At 41.7% G+C, this 22,159-nt stretch overlaps 1 protein-coding gene across 7 annotated transcripts in view; it reads right to left on the reverse strand.

Annotated features, from left to right (window-relative positions):
- DGKD (diacylglycerol kinase delta) overlaps window positions 1-22,159 on the reverse strand; it is a 62,044-nt gene that overhangs the window by 12,395 nt on the left and 27,490 nt on the right. For all 7 annotated transcript variants that reach the window (XM_030027499.2, XM_030027500.2, XM_030027497.2 and 4 more), the window contains 19 exons: window positions 17,401-17,505; window positions 16,433-16,565; window positions 15,444-15,550; window positions 14,758-14,883; window positions 13,518-13,620; window positions 12,839-13,001; window positions 10,674-10,782; window positions 9,769-9,908; window positions 8,960-9,044; window positions 8,311-8,405; window positions 8,112-8,211; window positions 7,688-7,961; window positions 5,657-5,818; window positions 4,745-4,873; window positions 3,659-3,755; window positions 2,602-2,712; window positions 1,731-1,827; window positions 846-953; window positions 141-254 (listed from right to left, as the gene is read on the reverse strand). In XM_030027499.2, coding sequence (XP_029883359.1) covers window positions 141-254; window positions 846-953; window positions 1,731-1,827; window positions 2,602-2,712; window positions 3,659-3,755; window positions 4,745-4,873; window positions 5,657-5,818; window positions 7,688-7,961; window positions 8,112-8,211; window positions 8,311-8,405; window positions 8,960-9,044; window positions 9,769-9,908; window positions 10,674-10,782; window positions 12,839-13,001; window positions 13,518-13,620; window positions 14,758-14,883; window positions 15,444-15,550; window positions 16,433-16,565; window positions 17,401-17,505 — 2,358 coding nt within the window. The remainder of the gene's footprint in view (window positions 1-140; window positions 255-845; window positions 954-1,730; window positions 1,828-2,601; window positions 2,713-3,658; window positions 3,756-4,744; window positions 4,874-5,656; window positions 5,819-7,687; window positions 7,962-8,111; window positions 8,212-8,310; window positions 8,406-8,959; window positions 9,045-9,768; window positions 9,909-10,673; window positions 10,783-12,838; window positions 13,002-13,517; window positions 13,621-14,757; window positions 14,884-15,443; window positions 15,551-16,432; window positions 16,566-17,400; window positions 17,506-22,159) is intronic.

The following is a 22,159-nucleotide window of genomic DNA, read 5'->3' on the forward strand; positions in this document are numbered from 1 at the left end:
ATGCTCATTTTCAGCCCTGGTGGATGCTCTTTCCTTGCACAAAAGAGAGCACAAAGGAGGGCTTTACTGACTGAAATTGGCATAAATATCACAAACTGGAGATGGGGGAGGCAAGAAGAGCTCACAAAAGCAATTGATACCTGTGCAATCCGGTGATGCTGTAGGTTTATCACTCGTGACACTGCCATCTGCATGCTACCAAACACTGCCACCACCTCCAAAATCTTGTCATCAAAGGAGGGGGCTGTAAATGTCTAGCCAGGTACAAGGGAGAGAGAATTCAGTTGACATACAGCTCTGTTGGAGAGCTTCTTGGTGAAGATTTGGGGGTCGGCTTTCAATTATGCTTTTTAATCTGTATAAAATTAACAACAAGGCCAGAAGGTGAAGATTTGCCATGAGCTAGGAGGGAGACAAAGGAGCCTTGATATTCCCACTGTGCTTCCAATGGCAGCTAACACAAAGGTTGTAGGCTACAAGGCAATAATTATTCTTGTAAGAGCAGGCACTTTTTAATCTCAAATAACACAATGTTTCTGACTGGATCTAACTCCTTTTGTCTTCAAGGGGCTTTACTTCTCAGGCAGCCTGAGGGGAGGTCAATCTAAAGCACTTCCCAGAAGTCCAAAAGCTCAGGACAGCATCTCTATTTTTTCTGAATTGCTACAGACTGCTTGGGTGCAAAGCTGCTGAAGACCAGACTTCAGTATCCTAGCCACTTCACAGAGAAAGTACATGCAGACAAGCCCCCTGCCCTCTTCTTCCAAGCACTATTCTCAGGGGCTATGACTTCAAAAGCAACAGTAACTAAAAACATTTCCTGGATTGCCTTAGAGAATACTCACATCATCTTCCTTGGTTCCCCCCCAGAAGTTGGTGCCTCCTGCGTAGCTGGGAATGTTGAGTACGGCAATTCCCTGGAGACTGGGCAAAGGGATTGGCCTCCCATCGCACTGTACAGAAAAGAAGGCAACATTACTCTCAGCACAGCAGGAGAAAGCCCCTCCTGCCAGAGTACATCCTCCAAGAACAAAAACCAGCCTGCCCAGCTTAGTAATAAACTAATTCAGGTTTCTTCCAGTTTATTCTTGACCTAATGGAGTAGATTGTATCCATTTGCATCTCATCAACCACTGCTCCTCTGGCAGAGGGCAGTTTTGGAGGGATACTGTTGCTTCTTTTCCCCAAACAGGAATAGGGCACACCTGAAAGGCTTCGCAAAGCCTCTTGGTTTATTCCTCCAGAAAGGGGAATAAAACTTCTGAAACACCTACACAGTCTGCTGTGATGAGGGTCTCCTCCTACAAGCTACCTGTTTATGTTGTATGTGGCCCATACAAGAATATTTCTTTTCCAGTTTGATGCGCATTAGAGCGGAGTTAGATGAAGAGCTTTCCACTGCACCTACTATCTAAAATGTGGTGTTCACATGAGATATCACGTATAACATAACAATCTTATTTATGCCGAATACTGAGCTGGCGACAGCTAATACTTTCCAGCAGGATGAGACTTCCCTTACAGGGTGAGAACACAAGTTATCTTCCAGAACCAGGAAAAGCCACTTTTAGCTAGCTCAGGATGAGATGCAGCAAGTACATTGTATCAGGCAGGCAAGTGAAACACCCTAATATCACCAAATAGAATCACCATGTCAAAGTCAAAGCGTCTGAAGTAGATGCAATTAGGCATCCCAGTTTTAGCAACAGAAGAGCATGCTAATTCCTCACCTCCAGCAAGACTTTCTGCTCCAGGTTTTTATATGTTCTGTGTAGCAGCTCCTTGGTCCCCAATACTCCGTACCACATCATGTTTTTAGTACGACTTCTAAGGGTGAAAATCAAAAGAGAAAAAGTTAGCACAGGCATTTACGTTTTCAATTAGAAGGAAAAAAAAAACCCCACGCTGAAATGGTACCCCCTACGTCCTAAAGCACAGAGGTCCTTTGCTTCCAAAAGGGGAAAGCACTCAAAATGGTCACGGCTTGTGCTAGGAAACTATTCCCCTTTAAATGTCAGGTAGGAATTGAAGATGATTGAGTAACACACACTACCAGAAATATACACAGATTCCCCTGACACAGAACGTGTCAATCTTACAACACCAGGACATCAACAGTGTTTTGCTGTATTAGCTCAACCATAGCAAATGTATCAATTCCAGGCTACACAAAGCATCCTGTAGTTGCCCAGGTATTCAAAACACCAAAACCTGTGGTTTATATTAAGTTAGGATCAAGGTCAAAATCAGCCTCCATGGCATTTAGAGCTGAGATGCGCTTCTCTCATAGCTAAATAGCTAGCCCAGGAGAAAAATTTGTGAGTGAGATCATGAAGTAAATAGAACCAATGCACTAAATCCACACCAACGTAGCTACTCAAAGATCTTATACTAGCCACAACAGCATAATGAATCAGTAATAAATCAGTAACTTATCTCCTCCATCGTGATTTCAGGCCTTGAAGGAGGATTATGCAGACAAGATTGGCAATGTACCTATTCAGCACACTTGTACAGAATTGGCTTCAAAACCACACAGAAACATAAAGTGGTTTCAGTCACTTCCGGCAGTATTCAAAGGTCAGCCAAAGCCAAACCCACCTGCATTTCTCTGGGTGCTCATCACGTTTGTTGTTGAAATCCAAAGAAATCTTTGCATCCAGTCCAATTCCAAAGTAATTATTCATGACACACTTCTCTGTGTAACATTCACTGCCAAACAAAAGAACAAAACTCCCATTCCTAAGTCTACATACTGTTTGGTATACATCTCTCATGCCCCCTCTGGCCACCTCATAATTCTTTTGCATAAAAAGGTGAAGAACAAGAAGTGTGTGTGCCAACATGCTCTGATAAGCACTGCTGGGAACTGCCCAAAAGCCACAAGGATAACCATAAAAGTAGCTACTGATGAGCAGAGGTCCCTGGCCTGCAGCCTCCGTCTGTAAGACTTCACAACCACAAGATTTGCAGCGGAATTCTCCCCTTGCCACAGATACATACTTAGAAGCCTACACTTCATTTACAAAGGGCTATGATGCTGGTCACTGGCATTGTGTAAAAGGTCTCACAAAACGTTAGCAATGCTAATTGCTTATATATATAGATACACACACACACACACATATAGATATATATAAGGTGTTACCTACAGAAAGCCTGACAAATGACCTTGAAAGTGTCAGCTACTCATCTCAGGGGCACTGAACCGCATGAAAAAAACTTAAAAGTCTGTATCATTGGATTTTTACTGTTAAACAGTTTAGTAGAAACAGCCTGAGAAAGTCTTCACATCATATTTCCCAACTGCCTCCCCTGTTGGGCCCTGCCCATGACCTTTCTCAGCCTCCATGCTGTAAGGGTAGTGATTCCCCCACAGGTTTCTGTCTAACTGGAAGCCAGAGTCATCTGAGTCTAGGGAGAAGACTGATCTAGATTTCATTCTCACCTAAAACCTAAAAATCTTCTACCAGGAGTCAGATGTGTCACTGCATGTGTAACTACATAAGCTAATCCTCACGGGCACCCTATGTAAATTCATTTACATAACTCTGGGCTACTGCAGTCCATTATTCAGCTCCATAAACTAATCTGCTTCTCTGCTGAGGTCCATTTGGCAACGCCCACTCCCTCCCTTCAACCTCCTGGGCATACTCACAGATTTTCAGGCTCAGAGTTAAAGGGATCAGCATGGATCAACAATCGGCTGATTACAGAGCTCCCAGGCAAAGAACCAGACATGCCGGCACGGATATCTGTAGGAAAATTGACCACAGGGAAGACTGTGATTAATAAAAAGCAGAAAACAGGTAACTTCAATCTCAGGAACAAGACAACAGGGCAGAATATATTCACTCTTATCATTCAATGTGGAAAGCAAATAGCAATAGCGCTTTCTTCCACTCCAGAAGGCTTAGCTCTCTTGATAAGGAGAAGGGTTTCTGGGGCTGTCTGCAGGGTTTTTGATTGACAGGGTATCACCTAAGGCCCCCAGCACAGTTGTACAGACACATGGAAATGGGAAATAGGAGTGTATTCACTGTAGTAGCTTTTTTGTTCCAAGGTGAGACATGCAACGTCCTTGCTTCAATGAGTAGAGAGAGAAGAGTAGGGCTGAAGTTATTCTCTGTTGCTCAAGAATTACTGCCTCCTGCTTCTTAAATTATTGGCTGGTGACCCACAAACAGTAGCTTTCTCAGAGAGAAAGGAAATTACTTGCTTCCAGAAGAAACAGTTTGAACAAGTAATTTGGGGGAAGAGATGGAAGGACAGCACCACGGTGATGGGGAGAAGTTGCTACACAAGATGTGGGAGGTGGGAATTCTGCTGGGTCTGTGCACCTCCAGTGACTTCAGCCTACACGTGAAGGGACTGCTGGTCCCCGTCTATGGCTGCCACTCTTCAGAAATCTCCCTCAGCAGCATTGTATCAGCCTTCTCAAGGTTACTTTGAGCTCACTATCTCCTTGTAATTGGCATCTAAATTCTGCCACTGCACAGTGTTAATAAAAATCTGTGTCTAGGTCTCAGCTACAAACTGGAAACTATTACATCTCCCTCCAAGTCTCCACTTTTCGGCCCTAGTGAAATGTTATCCACAAAGGGATTTCTCTCCAAGCGGACCCTGCACAAAAGGACATCAGGCAGGACAATTTCATGTTTCCATGTGGAGACTGCAGCCCGCACTGCTGTCACCCACACTCCAGTTGGCTGCCTCAATGGGAAGCGGTGGGTGTTACACTTACTCGGGTAGAGGATTTTTGTGTTCAGCATTGGCAAGTTGTCCCGGTTTCCTGTCTGGGGAGGAAGAGATGCAGAGCTGCCCAGTGACAAACTTCCTTTGTTTATTAGTCTTTCACAAGGAGACTTGGACACTGTAAAACACAACACAAACATGGCTATTGACGAACATAATGCTATGATTCAGACCAGCACATAGCAGCACAGCCCAAACAGCAAGACTGGGTTAGGAATCACTCAACAGCAAAAGACTCTAGCCACCATAGTACAAAGAGTCAACAGAACCAGTCATTAAGAGACAGAGATATGGCATATGTGCAGCCAGAAAAGCTCACAGATTGGAGGTACCAAAACGCCACATGCAAATATTAGAAATGGAGATGAGAAGAAGCTGGTGCCTGCAGCACAACAGACAGGGTATTTGGCTTGCAATCAATACTCATATAAGTTCCAAATATATCTGCAGTGGTCAGGGATCTCTAATAAATTACTCACATAACACAGTTTTCAAAGCAAACTGGCTTCCATTCTCTGTCATCTGCAAAGGATGGCAGGGGCTTACAGGGAAATGTCATCAGGTAGATGACATGAAAAATGCTCAAGACTGTCCTTGTCCAAGCACTGAAAGCCAAGAAAACCCGGACTACTGGCTAAGGTGCAAAAAAATTTCTAAATCCTAGGCTCCATATGCTAAGATCATGGACCAGCCACCAGAGATGTAGCGAAAAGTGGGGTGTATAATGCACACACTAGAGCATAGAAACATGCAAGGCCTGGCATCTGAAGAGCAATCATTCAAAAATTAGAGAAAAACAGAACTTAGAAGGTAATACACATAACACCTCCCTCACTTTTTACAACTAACAGAATTGTAATTCGCAGACAAGATCTGCATGGTGGCAGCCCTGGAGCAGTACCTTTCCGCTGGCTTCTCCCCTTGGACACTCCATAGCTGCTGCTGTGTGATGACTGCAGGGAGATTTTATCCTCGTTCCTCAGCTCCTTGCCCTCTTCAGAGGCTGAGAGACTAAGGAGGAAGCCCTCTTGCTCCTGGGTCTGGGCATTCTGCTCATCTACAGCTGTAAGGAGAGAGAAAGTAGGTGAGTGCCTCACAGCTCTTCTAGCAAGGAACAACTCCCACTGATGTAAATAACAATAGGATGGGACTCTAAAGGCCCTGATTCCTTAAAGGAAAGAACAGGAATAACAAAAAGCTTTCCTCTATCATTTGTCTCAACCAAGCTCTGCTCTGGAGAGGTTTTGGAACTGGGCTTGCTTAGCCTCCTGTTTTCTTTGCTGAGCTCTTTAGCAGTGAGGCTCTAAATAAAGTGTCCACCTTTAATGCTACAGGTACTTGGGCTTCCTGAGAGGTCAACTGTGCTACAGGTGATGGGATTCCATTTATTTGCATTTAGATGTTGCCAGAAATTCTAAACAGACGGACATTAAATGATAAATGTAATGAATTTTCTGTTTGCTTAATCTGTACTGGGGCAATAGGATAAGCCACTTGAAAACAGCATTTACATATAATCGGGAAGAAGAAAATAGCAGTTGGTAAAAAACAACACAAACAAGGGAAAGAATCAGATGACATACTTTCGAAGAGGAAAAACAGCTTGGAGAACTTGAAAAAATACATTTGAAACGTAACTGGAGTTTGCCCAAGAGCTGGCAAGAATTCAATGCTAGCATGTTACCTGAAGAAATGAAAACTCCTCTGCATGTAATCAATAGGCCTTCCTCCCCAGCAACCCCTCACAGGGCACAGCTCTGTGAACAGCCCTGAGCTGACCTACCACCTCACTGCCTCTGCAGGGGGATGACCCCCCCCTTCTTTCAGTCTCTTTCCATCCCTTGTGCTGACTCTGGAGTTCATCAAAACTATCCACAAGGCAATCCAACCCACTAGCCCAGCAGAAATATAAACTCTTCTGCTGGATTAAGTAAATTGGTTGGGCTCCAAAAGAATTCCAACAAACATCAAATTAGCATAAAGTAAGCAGCAACAAAGTGGGACAGCAGTGAGGTCAAGACCTCTACTTCACCAGAAGCAGGCTGTTTGCTCAACTTCCATCACCTCATATAACTTCACCCTCAGGATAGGTTTTATACAATACTGCAGTGCTGGAAATCCAAGCAACATCGCAATGATCTGTGACTTACTACACCGTTGTTCATAGTGCATGTTTAGGTGTGCATAGACGTCACAGCTGCAACTTCAATGCTTTTATCTCCAGTAATAAGGTGTTAAGTACTTCCTTTGGTCTAAGTTAAACCACTGAGTTTATGACTAACATCTGGGAGATGCCTTTTGAAGGAAATGAAGCTTTGAGCTATGGGTGTGAGTTGCTGGAGAGAGATAAGGGTCAAGATGTGAAGAGGGTCACCTGCCTAGGAAGTTAATATCTGAACAGAACTGATTTGCATCAGGGTGTAGTATTATAATGTTTTCCCAGCAACAAAGCTAGTATAAGAAATTCCTGAACTCTCTTGCAGTTGTACCACCGCACTGTTTTGCTGGGCTCTACTATAAAGAGATTTCTGAAAGAATCCAAATTAAAATACTTAAACTACTTTCTTCTCAAGTATTTTCAGATCTGTTTTACAGCAAGGCCACACAAACAGTTGCACTGACACAATTGTGGTATGGGTGGGGACAGACAGGAAATGCAAACGAACAGAGTGTGGGAGGACAGTAACTTCCTAAACCAGCCCTACAGGAGAGAACACACCTTGAACTTCAGGCTCATTTACGAAGCAATGTTTCAAACAGGTGGGCTTGGCAGAGGTGATACTGAAACTAAATAGCCAGGCTTACTGAATAGCTTCTCTAGCTCAGGAAAGCTGTTTTTTTTATAAAGAACCCTACTCCCCTCTGGAATAAGGGAAATTTATACTTCTTAAGAGCCTGTAGCAAGTCACAAGCAGGACTCCTAACAGGTTACCTTTTTCTGCATGCTCTATTATCTGACGAATGGCTTTTTTCAAGCTGTTGGCTCTCAACATGAGTTGTTCTCGGGGACGAAATATCTGGGGCCTTGCCGTACATGACGAGCCCACCGACCGGTCGCTAGAAGAATCACAAGCACTGCCTGACCCATCACCATCTTCGGTTTCCTCTGCAATGGTGGGAGGAGGGTTTGGCAGAGATGAAGATGCTTGAGATTCGTCATTCAGTGTCTTCAGTAATGAGTCCAGCTTCTCTTTCAGGACAGAGCACTACAAGACGAAGAACATTTGAGTAGAACTAACAGTAGACTGCGTAGCTCATTCTTTTAGTGCTTGCTGAACTGCTGCTGTCCTAATTCTCTGAAAACAGCAGTTTTTCCACTTCAGATGTAGAAACCCAAACGATTTTTCCAATTTTACCTTCCTGGCCATGACCTCTGATTCCTCTGAGCTTTCCGTTGCCTTTTCATAGGCTTTCCCTACTCGAGCCACAAAATCCTTCACTGTCTCACAAAGCACCCTAGGCAAAGAAGGTAGTGAAAACAAAGTCATGCAAGGATTGTCTCAGGATTTTCACTGTGCAACTTTCACTTAGAGCAGTTGTCCTCTAAGTACTCACTTGGCTGAGGAGATGACCACTGAGTGTTGGTCAGAAGTCAAAATTTTGGACAAATGAGCAGCCACAGAGTCTTCATAGAAGAGAATCTTCTGCACCTGGTGACAGTCAGAAACAAGCCACTGGGGTGCTGCTTCCCAACATTACAACACATGCTGTATATCCCTGGGTCCCCAGAGAGTATCTGTCATTCTACAGGTTCTTTTTGCCCTGGAAAAGTTCTGTGGTCCAGGGCTCAGTTACTCATTAAAGACCTGAATCTGATGAAGAAACTAATTCTGAACTTAGAAATCATCATCAGCGCAGTTCTTAGAATCTCCGATCAACTGTGGATCTAAAACTGGTTTTTTTATGACTGCTATGCAGCTTTCCACAATTTCAATAACTTGATGTTATGACAGCAAGTAAAAGTCAGTCATTTCCTCTCTGTCCTGTTCCAAAGCATCTTCTTCTCATCCCTCATTATGGTTGTGGACTCTGGTAACCCAACCTCCATAACACTCATTGACTTAAAGCCCCAGATCTTTGTAGCTCCTGCTACATCCAAGTCATGGCTCAGGACTGCTCCATTTGAGCTCAACCACTACCTCCTATCTCATCCGTTCTGAGGCTATTGCTCCCAGTCCCCTGCCCTCTGCATCTCGCAAGGTACCTCAGAATCCTCACTGAAATCTTCAGTGACTGTGGAAGTGGAGGCCTGGCGAGGGAGTTTGGTTTCATACACCATGATGCTCCACCTGTTGAAAAGGAGGCATCATACTTGTCACTACAAGGCAGATGATTTTGTCCTTTATCCAAAGGACGTAACAGGTTAGAACCTCAAAGCAAAACAAACTGCACTTTGGCAGGGGCATGACTGCTGTAAGGAAGCCACAGAGTTGCAACGGAACTGCAGAGGAGCTGAACTGGGGGAAAAGAGAAGGACGACACTATAAACAAGTATCCTACAGCACAAGGAACTTCTCTGTACTTCTTCCCTCTCTTTCTCAGAAATTCTACAGGCGTTACTTGATTCAACATAACAGATACCAAGACGCAACTCTAAAGACAAGAAGCATTTTTAAATGTACAAAGATATATAGGTAATATCAATACTAGGGGTAGCTTTAATTTCTAAGCCAAACTCAAGATAAATTGGTTCAAATTTACCAATAAAAAGATTAGCTTAAAAGCAGAAATCATGACTGCAAGGCTGACAAATTCAATTGATGAGAACTCTGGAACACAAGAGAGGACATTGGACCTCAGACAATTTCACTCATTACTATTCTGCAGCACTGACATAGAAAGCCAGACTACTTTTTGTTGCTAAAGAGTGACAGAGGATTATCAAAGAATAAACATTAACTGGCATTAGTAAGAAGTCCAGCAGCTGGGCAGAATCAAGAACTGCCCAGTTCCCCTGGAAGGATATTTTCACACAACTCTTGAGCAGGAAGGATGTTAGTGATGGTTACTCACCTGTCCAGCATTTTGGTACTGGCCCTCTCCAGCTTCTCCAGGATCTGCGGGAGCTGGGTATCATCATCACAAGCAGACCCCCAGCCTAACACACGGGCAAGGTCATTCCCTGTTCCCAAAGGTAGCACTCCCAGCTGGCACTGCATTAGAGAAAAGGAAACCAAAACTGATATTCAAATGGGAAAACACAAGCCACAAACAGCCACAAGTAACATGACTGATTCCTTACACAGACTAGTCATTGAGAAACAGCTAGTCCCAGGGTGAGCAGAAAGTAATTGGATGGGGAAAACAGCCAGAAGAGCATGGAAGTAAGGAAAAATTTCCTCTACTTTTAAGTTAATTGAGAAAAGAGCTACCATCTCAAGGAGCACCTTGCTAAAACTAACCCCTTCTACAGATGTATTTATTTAACCATCAGGTGGTGCTATTGCTTTTTATGTAAAATTAGTATAGACATCTCCAAGACAAAATGGAAACTAATTAAACACTGTATGATGCCTCGACTCCAATGAAGTTTCTGTCTATCCCAAGACTCAGAAACTATGCCATGAGAATTAAAGGGAATAGATGAGGAGCATAACCTTTGTGGAACTCCCAGTTTTCTAACTGCAGCCCTTTCTAAGCACAATCCTCTGCTGGCAATGGAGCAGGAGTGACTCAGAGCTACTCCAAAAGCTGGATCTTGTAAGAGGGAGTTGTGGAGGAGCACTGGAGATAGGAATAATGAGTTAGTCCAGTACTACCTCTTGCAGAAAACTACTGCAAGAACACTGCTGTGGTAAGCTTTCAGTGGCTTCAGTCCTGGGGCAAACTACATCTGTATGATCAAAGAAAGTCCTCTTCAACCCATGCTGTTGTTATTACTTCATTCTTTCATCCAACAAAGCTCTTTGGGCAGATACCTGCTTGTGAAGATTGAGGCTATCAATTTCGGAGAGAACCCAGCCAACACTTCCGTCTCCACCACACACTAGAATCCGGAAAGTGTCAAATTTCTGGAATAAACGTAAACTAAGGAAAAGGAAAAGAAAAAAAGCAAGAGGGAAGAACAATCAGCTGTTGCAGAAAGAAATTATAAACAATTGAATCTAGGTAATAAACACAACAGACTTGCTTAAAGTAGGCTCTGATTTTGCAATGAATACGGGCCGCTGTCAGACTACAGATGAATTAAAAGGATTATAAATAAGGAATTATAAATACAGCTAAGCATTTTACAATGGCTATTCACTACAGAAGTAAGTCCCAGACATACTCCTCTCCTAAAGCAGGGCACTTTTGTCTGAACAGAAGAGGAAACAAGCATGTGATAGCTGATTATTCATTGAATTAATTCCTTTTTGCAGATTTGGTGTGTTCAGCCTAACACTAGTTACTTGTCACTGTTTGGAGTGCTCTGATGTCACTGCCTTCACACTCAAGGCCAGACCAATTAAAGCAAAGCTTGAAGAGCGGGAACTTTATGCAGTCATTCAGTAAGCAGAAAACTGTAAGAGGATGTAAAGGCTCACAAGCTTTAGTCCTTCTTCTGGGAAAGCAACATAAATCAATGCTCTGGCGCCTTGTCTGTCTTGCAAGCAGGCAAACAACTCACCAGCAAGACAAGTGTGAACTTTTCTATTCACCCCTTCTGGAATACTAACGACAACCTCTTCTTAAGCTGTTTGAAATTGTGCTTCTTAGTGAACATCTTCCAGAGCTACTGCCTGCTTTTATTTTCATTTTGTACATATTTACTTTTTTATTATTCCCTAAACAGTATTTGCTATAGCACATGAAAATCCCTGTTTCTTCAAGCATTGTTGACACATAAAAAATGGCTATCAGAAATGACAACATCTTATGGTACAGTTTGACTGGCACCAGCTGAGAATATTTAAATTATCAAGAAGCAGCCTTTACCCTGTACCGTCATTTCCTTTTTAAGGAAGCATATAAAAGCAGCTGTTTTAGAAGTGCGTACCACAGCTTGAGAAAATAATTGATTCCCTCCCTTCCCTTCTGTCCTGCTTAAAAGCACAATTCCTCTCCACAGTCAGTCCAACTGGGGAGGGGAAGAAGAAAAATATTTAATTTTAAAAGTTTTCTGTAAATTATTTATCAGCCAAACACATCCCCTGGACAGCACGCTGCAGTTTTAAAGGCCAGTGTTTTGCAATGCACTATGGCAAGAAATCACAACAGTTCTTAGGAGAGCAGAACCTAATGGTCGCTCATCCGAGAGTGGGCACTCCCAGATTTAGCACCCTGCATCTACAGGACTTAGTGATAGACTTTGAGTCATGTTTAGAAAAATATGAAGGAAATTCACCTTGTGTGGACTCTTATAATAAGAAGCACCCATTCATGACAAAAGTTACTGAAATACAATGCAACATAGAAACATTTGGAAGAGGGCAAACTAGAGACCAAACTTTTTTTTTTTTAAACAGAATTGCAGAAATACACTAAAGGAATTTATTCCACAGCACTCACTTTTTTTTTTTATCCATAGATATTCTAGTCTAATATGGTAAACATGCCTGAAACGTCATCTAGATCCCAGGGCAGAACCAACTTTACCAAAAGCAGTCATAAAAGGTGTTTTCCCAATATCACCATAAAATCATTAAGGGATGGAAATTTTACATACTTCCCAGGTGAGTTATTTCTGGATAAATCTCAATTTGACAATATTCATTTGCTACCTATGACATTTGTTTGTTCACCTGATTTAACTGAATTAATTCTCGTTAACAGTACATCAGGATGCCTGTTACAAGACTGTTTGCTGACAAGTTTTCTGGATGCAAGCTTTCCATGCTTAGTTGTCTTCCAGGGGAGTGTTTCTGGAATCCCCCCAAAACCCCTCAAGCTGTCCTGCTGTTACTGATGAATGGCAATAATAACCTTTTTCTAATCAATAACACTAAACACAGAGAGGGTAAAGCCCCACCAAACTTCCTATGTCTTCAGCCTTCTCTGAGGAATAGGTTCCTTGTTATATTTGAGGATGAGCTTATAATCAATCACCCGTACTTTTCTGGTATTTACAAGGAATGCGTGCTTCCATAGAATATCTGCTTACCCAAGGTGAGGTCCTCCATTCATGAGGTCAAAGACCTGGGCTGGATTCAGTAGCTGTTTGAATCTTCGTAGAAATTTTACGCCTTGGTTGTCTCCACTTTTTGAGTTGACAAAGACCAACAAAGGGCTTGTGCAAGAAGGGGGACAAGTAGCTTTCCAGAAACCTGTCGGGGAAGAGGGAAGGGAGAGGGAGGAAAAGCCAAGAGATGTGAAGCTGCCATGGAGATGGAGTGAGAAGAAAACCCAACACCCCACACCCCAGCACAGCTATGAAGAAGCTAATACTTTCCTTGTGCTTATGGCACTCACTGGGTAAATGCCAAATATGCACAGCCCTGAATACAGCACAAACCACACCTCATGCTGCCAAATGTCACACTTATCTCCTATCAGTATGCAAAACTTTCAGCTTCCCCAACCTTCCCAAACTGCTTCTGCAATATAGTTATTCTCAATAAATTTTAACAGCTGCAGCTCAGCAAGCACTGACGTTACAGGGTAATAAACTGAATGCAAAAGCAAACAGTTCACTACCATACTTCAGCAATGTCTTCCAGTTTTGAATTTCAGCAACACCAGAAGCAGAATTTTCAGCTGATAGTCTGGCATTAATAGTGTTAGCTGAAGGGACTGGGACTGAGAGGAAGAGAAAGAAGGCACTACTTACTAGTGATACTTACCATCTGAATCAATGCTGTTAAGAGCAGTAGGAGGAATGACAGATACTTTGCACAGCCCAAGAGGGCACTTGTTTGGCAACAACTCTTTACATGCTGTGTGTACCTGAAAACACCACCAAAAAAAAAAAAAAAAAAAAAAAAAAAAATCATTCAGACCCTTTTGGGCACTGTGGTATAACTCATAAAGCCACCCAACAAGAGGCTGGAAAGGAAGAGTAAGAAAGGAAGAGGGGGCAAATCCAAGGAAATGTCAATCAATAAAGTTATTTTAAGTATGATCTAATCAGAGTCTTCTACTAACGCTCCTCTTTCCATTAGTATGTACTTTTTCTGCCATTTGCATTTATGAGACTAGCACTTTAAGTGCTGAAAGGACCAGATAACAGATTCTGTGGCTTCAAGAGCCTTCAGGTATTCTGCTTTCAAAATCCTAGCCTCAGTTGAGAGATCAAAAGTAGCAAGAAAAAAAGCTGGGAATTCAAGAAAACAAGAAAGCAAAAAACAAAGCAGGGAGACATGAGGGACATTAAGAGGTAAGAGAAGAAGGGACATTAAGAGGCAAGAGAAGAAGGGATTAATAAAGCCACCCAAAAAAGGAAATACAAAGCAGAATAGGGCACTTCGGTCATTTCTGGTACCCAAAGACTGCAAGATAGAGGGTTTGCCTGGGGTTTGAGCCCCCGCCCCCCACATTATAAACACATATTTTGTGATACTTCTCTTATTAATATTATAGACACCTGGAAACATAGCAAGATCTGCATCACTGCAGTGGTTATGCAAGAGAAACCCATTGCAATGGGAAGGGAAATTGCTATTATTAAAATAGCTTAGTATTCCTTATCATCCTTTTTTGTTGTACCTTTTCAACTTGTAGAAATGACAAATAATGGCTCCTTAAAAACCAACATCTCCCATGCCTGAGGCACTGATTCATACCTAGTGTAATTAGATTCTTCTATGAAAGCTCACTATCGAAAGAAAATAAGCTTGCAGAGAAGCCAGATACTTATTTCAGGTCTTACTTCTATGCATCACAGTGATACTTTTTAGCACAAATTTAAATTTCTCTCTCTTGCAAGCAGTTTATCATCTGGAGAAAGAACAATAAAGTCCTTCATGGCAAATACTGACAGCACGGTTAGAGATTTCATTTTAAGTAAATGTCATTAAAAGAACACACCAAAGAGCTGATCAAAGACTATCCTTTTACTGAAATGATCATGTCTATTCAACTCACCATGGCTTTGCACCAAAGGCAGCGCCAGTCTTGCAAACGTAGGACACTGCCACAGGTTTTATCACACACAGTGCATTTGGCACTCACAGGCAGGTTTCCTTCCAACCACTGATGTGGCATTGAGATCTGCAAATGGTACAGAGGGAGAGAAGCAATATGAACTTCCCAGAGTGCAACTGAAGGGTGCAAGATACACTGTGGAACTGAGACACACAGAGAAACAAGTCTTTATATGCACTGTTTAAGGACAGCAATGGCAATTTCTAGAAAACACCTGAGGACCTGTTTTGGCATTTTACATCACACTGAAGCACAAAGAGACCAGGTGACTCACCCCAGGCTACCCAGGAAACACTGACTTGCATTAGACACCCCATATGCTAAGGTACTGTTCCAACCACTCATTTATCTTTCTTTTGACAAAATTCAGACAAAGTTCCCCATGCCTCCAATTATTTAACCTCAACTCCCCCAGTCTATAGCAGGAGTCTCTTCGTATTAAGGAGTCCTTGTGACCCTGGTTGGACTTTTCACACAGAATCTCATGCTCTGAACAGTAAAGGCTTTTCCCACAACGCTAACACATAAAGGCAGAATCTGCTATTTGTACAGTGAAGAAAGCTGTAGAGCACATGCCAGTGCTTTCACATCAAGATAAGGCTAGAAGAGTTAAGACTAATGCCTACCCCATCTTCATCCTCAATGATATCCTTCCCAATAGAGGCCAGAGTTGTCCACTTGCAATTATTGGTTGCCCGCACAGCACACCGCTTGTGGGCTTTAAACTTGCACACTAGAGAGGAAGAGAAGAGTATGTTAATCCTGCCTCAGAATGTGTAATGTGGCAGTCTGTGCAAAAGCTTTCCCAAGTGACCATATCTGGCTCCAGAAGAAAGCATGGGCACACACTATCCTTGTTAGCGCTGCCAAAACTATCAGCTCTAAGCATACTGAGTAAGATGAGCTAGCTATTAATTCCTGACTTGTCACTTTTGCTAGTTGCTTGTACAAAGCTTAGTTATCACCTTGTTAAATTTGACATGATTTACATAGTCATACACTCCTGCAATCTTTTACACAGTGTGGGTGTAACCTCATTCACACTAGAAGCATGAGCTGTACGCAGCCAGGCATGTCTGCTATGCCAAAGCTGAAAAAGAATAACGTCCTGGCATTCAAACACTTCACCAGGATGTCCTTACCAATGTGATTATTCTTATGAACGGGAGTATTCATATGAATATTCTATCTGATACTTCAGAAATATATACCTGTTCACTTCAGAAGCATGACTTTAATAAGGGATGACAGTATTTAGGTATATGGGAAAAAAAAAAATAATCAGCTATATTACTATCAGGTCCAACACTAAAACCAGCATGAAAACATCATCACTTCTATTATCCTTTTACAAAATGCCAAGATCCTGATCTTGACTTCTGCAGGATAATTGTCTGTGAAGCCAAAGGGATTCAGCAGCAAAAAGTTTCAGCATCAGGTCCAGAAAAGACCTCCAGTCTCATACAGAGCCTGTAGCTCTCTCAAGTTTATTATGCAGCATTTTTCTACATCTTTTTGCAGACTGTTAACAACATTCCTCTTAAATTATCTCTGGAACATGGCATTGAGCCATAAAGCTGCACTCCCAAAACAGGAGACAAGCCAGCACCTTTACCTTCACATGAGAGCCCATGTGATGTGACTCCAGATAACGCCTCCCGACACACATTGCAGTACGTTGGCCGAGCATGTGAGCAGGCGTACCAGTTATGCATCCCTGAGAAATGGTCCATGCTATACTGGGTAGACTAATAAAATAAATGTATTACAGCAAAGTCTAAAATAGAGCAACAAGAATTTTTTTCCTTAAAACAAAGACTTGCACATAGCAGTCAGGAAAGGCAGAAACAGAACACTTTTACTAGGGAAGAGTAGGTCACATGCAGTTTATACACACTAGCTGTAACTCAAGAAGGTCTTTACGCCAGAAGCGACCACTTGAAGAAGCAGCCACACCTTCAATCCTGCTCCTGTCCTACCTCCCAACCTTGTCTCACTACAAGTGTGTGTAGGGAAATGACCTGGAGAATTTATCTGCTGGAGAGCTGACCCTTCCCTTCTCCATTTTTTTGTTGGATTAAGTTTTCAGCAAGATCAGTTCCCCAAACTGGTTTATTGCATAGCAGAGGAATGCTTGTGCCAGCATAAGGGAGGAGACAACAGGGAGACAAGCATCAGAGTGGGGAAAACACAATAGAGCTGCTTTTAGTGGCAGTGCTGGCCCCAGAAAGCAAACAGATGTACTGAAGTAGGCAGAATACCAAGCACGCACGACGTGATTTAGAACAGGGAGGATAACTGAAGAGTGAAAATACAATGGGAGGAGAACTGTGTTTCATAACCTACCCATACCGTGAGAAGTGCTCTCAAAGTTACCAAGGGAGAGTATACAAAGCCACAAGCATGCTTTGGAGAATCACTTCAGTGTATTTGGGGTAGTTTTTACTGAAGGCCTAACACTATACCCATTATAGTAATAAAAACAACTTCTATTAACTTCACTGAAAGCTGACTCCAATCTCAAAACAAGCTGTTATTTAGGAGATGAGGCACAGACTGCAAAGGAACACCTTTTCCTATTACCTCAAAATGTTCACGGTTTTGTACAGTCTTCAGTGCTGCAATCCAATCTTCCATCTCTTTTCTGTTATCAGCACAAAGGATGAGCTTCCGACATGGAGTGATAATCTGAAGAGAGAAAATTAATAGCGTGTATTCTGGGCATGTCAGTGACAGACAGCAAGAGAACACATTATCACTAGTGTAGTCTATTGAAGCTATTTTCAGAGACAATGAGCTGCACAACAGAACAGAAGTTGCACCTTTCAACCATGTTTCTCTTCCACCATAACGTACCTTAATTCCTTTATAAACGTACAGAGCCACAGAGATTTTTAGTTCAGTATTGGGAATGACAACTAAGTAAAGAAATCTCTCATACCCAAATAACAGCACAACACAAATCAAGCACAGAGCAGTAGGAGCTAATATATTACATGTGCAGACCTTGCATAAGTGGTTTTTTTAAGTACTTAATGACTTTTTGAATTGGCAACAACATTAAAACACTTTAACAGCATAATATACCAGTTTCTAGCAATTAACGAATTAGGTAACATACTCTGTAACATCATACTAAAAATCTGTTTGGAGTCATGACAAACATGGCAAGGGAGGAAGGAAGAAATCAAACAAAATAAGCAATCCAGAAGAGAAATCATTGTATTTTGAACCCTCATGTCTCCTCAGGACTTGTTCTACATTTATTATGTAAAAGTTATTCCAACAAATGTTCCACTAGCAGCTTGAGGTTGTGGTGAGCTTGCCTTTCTCTAAAAATACTGTCCTCAGTGTGTTTCTACCTTGGTTTAATTCCCATGCATTAGTTGCCCTGTGTTAAATAAACAATTCAGTGTTTTAACAAACCAATAGAAGACATGCAGGGTGGCCGAAGCTCCCCTCTGCCCAGGAAGGCAGACAGGTCTCTGTGTATCCTAACCGCCAGTGCCCTCTCCTTTTGTCAGATGGAGGCAGCAGAGAGAAGTAAAAGCTCCTAGCTCTTCGGAGGAGCGTGTCTGCTGTCCACAGGGCTGCTCATTCAGCTGGGGTCCAGACTTGACTACAAATCCACAACGGTATTCTTCCTAAGACAAAAGTCTTTCTTCCCCACACTGTAGTTATCTTATCTTACTAACACTGTCTTTTGTGCACACCTCTGTACTGATTTCCATCAAACTGTCTTCTTAAATTAGACCAACACTGAAGTGTTTGCAAGACCTGGATTTAAGAAAAGCTGCATTAAGATTGAACACCATTAACAAAAATCAAAAGGCTCCCCTTTACGTCAACTCTAAAAACTTCCAGCAGCCTAGACTCTCCTGTGCCCCTCTACATTTTGTACATGAAAAAGAATTGTCTACATCATCTGCTTTTCCAGAAAATTGTGCCCTAGCGTCTGAAATAACGGATTAAAACAAACTGGGATTGTGTCAGGTTGATGAGGCCCATGTGGCTCTTGCAAGGATGCAAGACTTTTGTTAATGAACACTAAAAAACCCACGCACATCACCCCAATACACGACCCCTGTTAACTACTGTTTTCTAATCTGTTTCTCACTTCTCTCATTATCACTCATAAAACAGATTAAAAATAAAACCTCTCAAGTTGAACATCAAACTTTTAGTTGAAGTGCCTCAGAGCATTCACTAAGAAATGTGTATGTAATGTCAACAAAAAGATACACCTGTAAATTTCTGCTTTAAGCTCTTCAATTTTCAAAATATATTTCTTTTCATTGGATAGATTGCAGCATTCATCTGCAATAACACTAACTTTACGCAGAGGCATTACCAATACCTAGAAAAGAGTGCTACAGGCAGATTAAGTAGGCAATGAATGGAGCTAAATACCTTTCTAAAGCAAGGACTGGCCATTCATATTAGAAACACAGTTTTGGCATGGAACATTCTCTCTTGGACATAATGACCAGATCTGTATCAACTGTAAGCAAACAGAAATAAATATTTACAATTCTCTAAAAATAAAACTTTGAAGAACTCCTTCCCTCTTCCCTGATTTTTCTTTTAAACAATTCCAGCTCTGAAAAAATTTATTCCCGAAGAAGGTAATCATAGGAATCTTTCTTTTTCCTTGGAAAAGTGAGTGGTTAACTCTATTTCCATCAAACATTCTGCTATGTAAGAATCACTACCCTAGAGAAACCTTTTACAGAGCATGAAACACTACTGCAAAAATCAGCGTGAAGTTAGAGAAGAACGAGCAGCATCTCTGAAGTCCTGCTAAGAAGCAGCAGCTTTTTCCCTGGAAGTAAAACCAAGTTCAAATAATTTGTTCAGACAGCACAGGGCCCCATTTTTTTTCTGGTGGCAAAGCCAAGAACATCTATAATTGCATATGTACAACAGTACCCTATGTGAAGTCCAAACATCCTAGGATGAAGAATCCAAGGACCTTTCATCACTTTAAAACCAGCCAGTTTTTGTAAGGAACCACCAGTTCATTCAACTAGCCACTGGCATGCGCTTGGGCACGAAGGAAAAATCATTTAAAACAGTAGGTAAAATTAAATTATTATCATCACGATCCCATTTCAGAACACTCCTATTCAGTGCTGTCCCTTTTCCTATTTTTCTCTCTTTTTTGAAGAAAAGAAAAAAAAAAAAAAAGGCAATGCAAAGTATATAGTATCATTTTAAAATCACCCTGGAAGACATGAAATCTAAAATATTAGCATCAAATACAGAAATGCCGACACTCCTTTGATAAGAATTAATTTCTGAGGCTACTGACTTCCTGGATCACTGGAGAGACTGTCCAGTATAAAAAACTACTAATTCCTTCTTAAGTCACCTACTGCATCATCTTAAAAATCCCCACATTCAGTGTTGGACAACCTTCTGTTCAAAGAACAAAGTTAAAGTTTAAAAGACAAGAGGACAAATAAAGAGACCAAGAAGATTTTCATACTTGAATCATCCAGACAAAGAGCCACAGAACTACTAAAATAAAGGGTCTGTTGTGTAACTACAGGACTGCAAATAAAATGTAACTTTGTGCAAGATAAATCTATGAAGAGCATTCCCCATTAGTCAGTTCTAAAGCAACATTTGCATTGGGATTTAGTGCTATCATCAGAGATGGGAAATAAAAGAACACCATCTCAAACCTCACTCCTATTCTAAGGAGGAAAAATTGGGACAATTCAGGCTTCACTGTGAAGGACAGATAAGATTTTAATGTAACTAGTGTAACAATTCTTTGGGGAAATTAAGAAACCATACAAACCTGGTTTTTTGATTAACATGCAGTGGTGTTACAGTTAAACATTTTAATGACGATAATTAAGAATCCAGAAACATGTTAATAGGGACACTTCCTTCCAGAGTGGTTCAACAGTTCTTGCCTTTCATATAGCCACACACAACAGCCAACACTGGGTACCTTGTCAGTATAAGACACTCCTGCTTTCCCTGCACTGCAGGCAGCCGCTGGTCTCTTACCTGCACAGGCTGATATGCAACAGGCATGCCACTACACTGGTCCTGAATAAGGGCAGAACTGAGATGAACAGAAACATGCTCTCACTCACATGGAAAGAAAAACACTCATCCCATCACTTTCACCTCCTTCTACTTGAGCCAGTAATTTCAACTCCAGACATCCATCTGTTGAAGGATACTAACAGAGAGAGAAAGGCTATTACATACACTGTGCTCTCTAGACGAGACTGATGATCACTGTAACATCTCACACCAAAAAAAAAAAAAAAAAAAAATCATTCTTGTCATTTTCAGAAGAAGCCACAGCAATCTTCCCCTTGAAAAGCTGTCCTTTCCCAGCCAGGGAGTCTGGGGTGTTTGCTCTCAGCTACAGCCGTGATGAGCCGATGCTCTGGAACACGAGGCTTGGTTATCCCTCTTGGCAAATGTGGCTAGAAATGAGCATGGTCCAGCTATTTTTTATGTTCCGGCTACAGCTTTTGACTAACATCCTGGAACAGTATATTCCACAGGATGACGACGCTCTAGGTGAAGTAGCATTTCCTTTTATTTGTTCTAAATTTACAAAGCAGTAATGTCATCCAGTGACCTCTTGTTCTCATATAAACGGTGGGCACAAAAACAATGATCTGACTGCTTTTGAGTTAGGATGGGGGCTGCCTTGCTAGGAGTTAAAAAAAACATAATAAAAAGTTTTAAGATTTATTTGTAATCTCATACATTTTTGGCCTGTTTGGGGATTGGCAGAACTCTGTTCCTGCCCTGAAACAGGTCAGAATTTTATCTAGATATGAACAATTACGTAAATTAAAAATGCTTGTTCTTCCTAGAAAGGGAATATTAAAAACTAACATACTTTTTTGATCCTAAATGCTATTGAACTTTTGGGTGTGGTTCTTCAGATTTCACTTCCTAGCAGGAACTGGATGCCCAGATACTGATGTGCACAGAGCTCACAACATGGTGACTTTATTGAGACCTAACACTGACCAGCAAAACAGCTCAACAGCCATGGGGGGGGGGGGAAGCTGCCAACCCCTCTAATCAATCCTGAAGAGCCATAAGGATGGATGGGAATGGCAGAAAGGCTTAAAGACATTTCAAATCAGGACACAGCTTAATTTACAAACTCCTCACTGCATATAAAACACCAGAAATTTCTTTTGCAGGAATTATGGTGACAATCAACTACCCACCAGGTCACCCCTTTGCAGACAGTTATGTGCCCTCTATGCAGATGAGCCATCTCAAGTCTATTAGAGAAATTCAGTTTTCAAGCTTGCTCACTCTAAATCTAAAAAAAAATCTAAATCTGAAAAAA

The sequence above is a fragment of the Aquila chrysaetos genome, chromosome 10 (genome assembly GCF_900496995.4).
Source record: "Aquila chrysaetos chrysaetos chromosome 10, bAquChr1.4, whole genome shotgun sequence".
Classification (NCBI taxonomy): Eukaryota; Metazoa; Chordata; class Aves; order Accipitriformes; family Accipitridae; genus Aquila; species Aquila chrysaetos.